Raw genomic sequence first — 5,156 nt, 5'->3', positions numbered from 1 at the left:
ATTGTTATTATGTAGAAATACATTGTATTGTATTTAAAAAAGTGTTTGTCAAAAACATATTCTACAAANATGTGTGATATCCGAACAAAATACCTTTTTGAAAAAAAGGTAAAAAAGGGCGCCAAGTACATGCGCAACTCGCATCTCTAGAAAACGTATTAATATTAAAATCTTTCTCTACAAAATCTATTCTACAAGAAAAATGATATCAATAAGTAACGCCAAGTAAAGTCTTGTACATTTATACATTGTTACAAAATATATAATATTATATAAAACTTTGTAAGTTGTTTATACATTGTTATAAAATATAAAATATTCCAAATAGAAAGTTTAAAAAGTGATATGCCACGGCCACCGTGTGTTCTATGGTTGCTAGGCAAGCGACGTTGAATATTACTCTAAAAAAAATATTACTCTAAAAATCTTTCTCTACAAAATTTATTTTACAAAAGAAATGATATCAATAAGTAGCGCCAAGTAAAATCTTGTATACATTTATACATTGTTACAAAATATAAAATATTATATTTGTAAGTTGTTTATACGTTTTAAAATATAAAATATGAAATATTCCAAAACAATAGAAAGTTTAAAAAATTATGTGATCAGTGTCCTTTATATATAAAGCACTCATGTAATGTAAGAAATGACCTTGCCTTGCGTGGACAACCTTAAACTATGTCGAATCATATAGATTTCGCTTTGTGTGAAAAGTCAAAAACCTATGTAAATTTTTTTAAAATACAAAATATTTAATAAAAACCTATATTCAATTAAAGTTTACTCTGATGTTATAGCTATTCAATAGTTTTTCTTATTAAGCGTACAACAAAGTACGTACTTTTCGAACTTTTTTGATGAAATAACATTATTTTCTTTCGACAACACTCACCTATGGTGATTCTCAAAAGTATCGAAAATTTTTTGAAGAACTCTCCTAATTGCTACACTCTTGTAGTGCTATACTAATTAATTTATTCTAAAATTAAACTTTCATATGTGAAGTACATGAATAGCTCATGTGTGCTAGTGTGTGTGCTCTGTCTTTAGTTTTCGGTCGTTTTGAATTGATTCGGACAAGGTAGGAGGACTAGGTCTTGAGACGTCTTATGTACATTTACTATGAACAAGCACCATAAGTACAACAACAAAAAATCTAATGAAACATTCAGATTATGGTTTGACTATCTAATTGATGAGAACAACGTCATAGTGTGCCGATATATATCTGATACCATATACTATCATTATGAATGAAAAACAGAGTTCACAAAAGCAGTATATATTTTCAAAAGCTTTATATAGTTTTGTACATTTATTTGCTTCTGTAGAAGCGCTTTTGATGTTGTGCAGTAAATAAAATTAGAAAATAAAAAAATTTAGGTTATAAAAACGTCGGTTTACAGGTCTTTATAGTCGGTATTCAATACCCTCTTAAAGAAAGCTTTGTCAAGATAAAGCGCGCGGACTACGGAAACATTGGCTGATTCGGTGGTTCTTCAGTTGCCGAGACGAGACTGACTTTTAAATCGACTGTTCAGCAGTCATCGAAAGAAACTAAATGTTCAAAACAAGACAAAACCCGCGACACTGACGAGAACAGCATGTAGAACCGTTGTCGTGAATACGCGCCTCCGGTTCTGCTAAGGATTACTAACATAATATCAACAAACATAAAGGATTGCCTACATGTGATTATATTAACGCACAAACACACACCTATAAGTAAATGGAAGTTGAAGTTTGCTTAAATATTATAGACACAAAAAAATTAAAGCGTCGTTCATGATCAAAATAGTTGCAGTTTGCTATAATATAAATATTTATTTATATATATGTGAAATTTATCACATTTTATATTTAAAATGACTAATTTTGTCACCGTATTGTCTAGCAAATCTCTTCAAAAATATTTGAAATCTCTAAGCAATATTAAATTACATACAGATTTTTGATTTATAAGAAAACAACGGTTGATATTGTAGACAGTAGTAGAGCCTATGAGAATGTACAGTGCGACATTTTCTTATAAAGTCAATAGAAAAAATATAATATAAGATCTATGTAAAAACTACATTAGTATAGCATGACTGGAATACGACAACATACTGTTTTATTTATGACTAATATAAATTTTTATGTTCTATGCTTTTACAACAAAAATAAGAAAACTATATACCTTAAAACGTATGAAAGTAATAGTATAAAAAAATAATCCAAACCTTGTAAAGAAGTAATTCTTACGTATTCCTAATACATTCTCGCGCATTTACTTTAGATCTGTGTACTACAAACGTATCCACTTGTACCAGTAGAAGAACAATAGTAAAAACCCATACAGCAAACTGAAAACAAATGTTACATAAATGTTATTTTCTACTGTTCTTGACAATTGAAAGAAAGAGAGAAAGAAAAAGAAACTATATTTCTTGATTTTGTTTATTCATAGAAATAAATATTATTAAAAACTCACCGAACGGACGAGCTTATATCCAAAATAAAATAAGCCCAATCCGGTAAACTTCAGTGGATGAAGCGATATTTGCAGACCAAACTGATAAATCTGTATTTTACAAATATTGTTACACAAATCTAAAGATACTCAAGACAGTTTATATAAAGAGATTGTGTGCTTAATTGAAATTACCTCATCATACGCATCTGCAAAACGAATAAGATGTGTCATTTTATGAATTACAATTTTGGTTTTTTCTGCCTAAAAGCAAGAATTAAGATTTTAGAAAAAGAAATATTTTTCTAATATTATTTCATATGTTATACAAAGTTATGTTACCTTGGCACTAACACTTTCACAAATGTGATTTACTATTATAAGTTTACTTAAAAAATAAATGGTCCATATAGTGCCGGAAATTATAAAGTACCATTTTATTAATCCGTTCTCGTTGCTCAAACATAGAATTATATGATATTGATTATAAACATATCCAGTAAACAGAACAAAGTAAGATGCCATTTGTACTGTCATTCGCTCTCCGTATAAAGCATTAATTTTGCGAGCCACATGGCAAAGTTCCAAATGAAGATGCCTACAGAAAGAAAACAAGTTTTATTAAATATGTTCATATACTTATGTTCATTTATATAGACAGTAAAGAATACCGTATTTTTCTGTTTTATGTGCATCTTTGTCTTTAATTTGAAATTAAATACGAAAGATTTATATATATTAGTAAATAACTACTTAGTGATCAACATTCTTTACAGTATGTAGCTTACAAAAATATTATTTAAACATATAATCAATACAAAAGTAGCACAAATATAAGCAGAACTTTGTACAAGTGAAAATATGAAGTATTGAGTAGTAAGAACACACTATTTTTATAAGTGGTAAAATCCCTATTTACAAATAATTGTTTTTGCAGTCTTTATATCTGTTATTTTAACATATACTAATAATTTACATTGCAATCCACAGCATACGCTTACGGTACTCTGTGCGTCGAATATAGTGACGATTGACTATAAGAGATGATTTTGACATACATTTCAAGTCATAGTTCTCAATCTCTGACAATTGTTCTATATGATCGTTTATTTTATCCAACCTAAAACCAATATATCTGTAATATTAAAACAAAAATTAAAATCTGCGGAGTTTTATGCACTTATTAGACAAAAAAATAAACAGATAATAAGTACAGTAAATATATTTGGAAATCTAAGTGTTTAATGTACAATAACAGTACGTTTCATACTAGCTTGCAAAATCGCAATATGTTATAATGTGTTATAATATGTTTAAATATTTGTCATTTCAACATAAGTTATAATTAATAATACGTATTTTATGTAATGTAGTATAGTTTTTTTATTTAAAATATAAAGTATTTTCTCCTGATTTTACACACATACATACAAACACTAACCTTAAAAGAGACAAAGTCATGAAGTCTAGTACAGTATTGACATGTACAGGATACTGTACAATCCAAAGAGCTATTAAATCTTGAAACTTTTCGAAATAGTTCAGATATAAGCCTATTAAATTATCAACAATACTTATTATACATGATAGCATAAACCATATAATCAATGACCAGGTAATCTCTTTTCGCATTCTAATAAATTCTTTAGATATACCGATTTTTTCTAATGTATCATTTACAAGATCTAATTTTTTAATACAAACCGACTGTTCCTGAAAATAAAATAATTAATAAAGCACATATATATGACTAAAATTTAATACTATACATTACAATTCTTAAAACTTTATTTTTTCTTTGTAAAATCATATGTGAAAAACCAAAGTAATTGTAACGTGTATTACCTGAATATTGTATTATATTTATTAAATTAAACAATAATGTAATGTCACAGTTAAACTGTACCTCGTATTTGTAAAAAGTGATAAATATAGATATCATCCACAGGAACAAACTTATTCCTATTATAAAGAAATTGAGGAATTGAACAAGTGAGTTTAACTTTAGCAGTTTACGTATCCATCTATTGTATAAATTCCAAATATAAACACTCCACACTAAAACAATATAAACAATACTTAAACACCATCTGGGATAACTGTTTGGGTGTTTGTAAATTCCACAACCCATGAAAAAAGCTATTATAAAATAAGGAAACATAACTTTTTCTATAGTATACTCCATGATTGCAACACTTGGAAGTCGATATGGTAACTACTAGGTCTTAACTTGGTAGTCGATGATCGTGTTGTCATATATTTATCACATTCATCACGGTGATGGCACTTAAGTAGATTTTTTCATTAACAGGTTTTACTCACTAAGTATTACTATGGGCTTTCTTTGAATTGAAAACATTAATCGTATAAGGTGTAAAAGAAAGAGAGAAAGAGAGAGAGAAGGAGAGAGAGAGAGAGAGAGAGGGAGAGAGAGAGAGAAACTGATACATATATCAATTAGAATGTGATGTATAAATATGTAAATACGATTAAAGAATCTTTTTCGGCTCTGAAGTTTCTAAACTAATAAATATATATTCGGTCACGGCACGGAAAGCCGGAGATTCCAGGTTCGACTCCTGGCCGAGGAGTTTTTTTCGCAATATAAATTTAATTTCAATTAGGGGGGTATTTGGGATTTTTCATATATGAGATGCAAGTATAGCATCCAATATGAATTTAAGAATTGTTATTTCAATTC

At 28.2% G+C, this 5,156-nt stretch overlaps 1 protein-coding gene across 1 annotated transcript in view; it reads right to left on the bottom strand.

Annotated features, from left to right (window-relative positions):
• Positions 1-2,476: 2,476 nt before the first annotated feature.
• The window catches only part of LOC109862966, a gene marked incomplete at its 3' end in the record, with an annotated part of 4,376 nt that continues 1,696 nt past the window's right edge, over positions 2,477-5,156 (bottom strand). Inside the window, exons 2-7 of the mRNA XM_020443142.1 lie at positions 4,111-4,168; positions 3,897-4,008; positions 3,432-3,575; positions 2,798-3,053; positions 2,651-2,719; positions 2,477-2,566 (exon numbers count right to left, since the gene is read on the bottom strand). Of these exons, the coding sequence (XP_020298731.1) occupies positions 2,477-2,566; positions 2,651-2,719; positions 2,798-3,053; positions 3,432-3,575; positions 3,897-4,008; positions 4,111-4,168 (729 nt within the window). The remainder of the gene's footprint in view (positions 2,567-2,650; positions 2,720-2,797; positions 3,054-3,431; positions 3,576-3,896; positions 4,009-4,110; positions 4,169-5,156) is intronic.

This window comes from Pseudomyrmex gracilis, unplaced genomic scaffold (assembly GCF_002006095.1).
Source record: "Pseudomyrmex gracilis isolate BER0280 unplaced genomic scaffold, ASM200609v1 scaffold_2767, whole genome shotgun sequence".
NCBI classification, from domain to species: domain Eukaryota; kingdom Metazoa; phylum Arthropoda; class Insecta; order Hymenoptera; family Formicidae; genus Pseudomyrmex; species Pseudomyrmex gracilis.
Note: the sequence above shows the minus strand (reverse complement) of the source record. Positions and strands in the feature narration are given on the sequence as shown.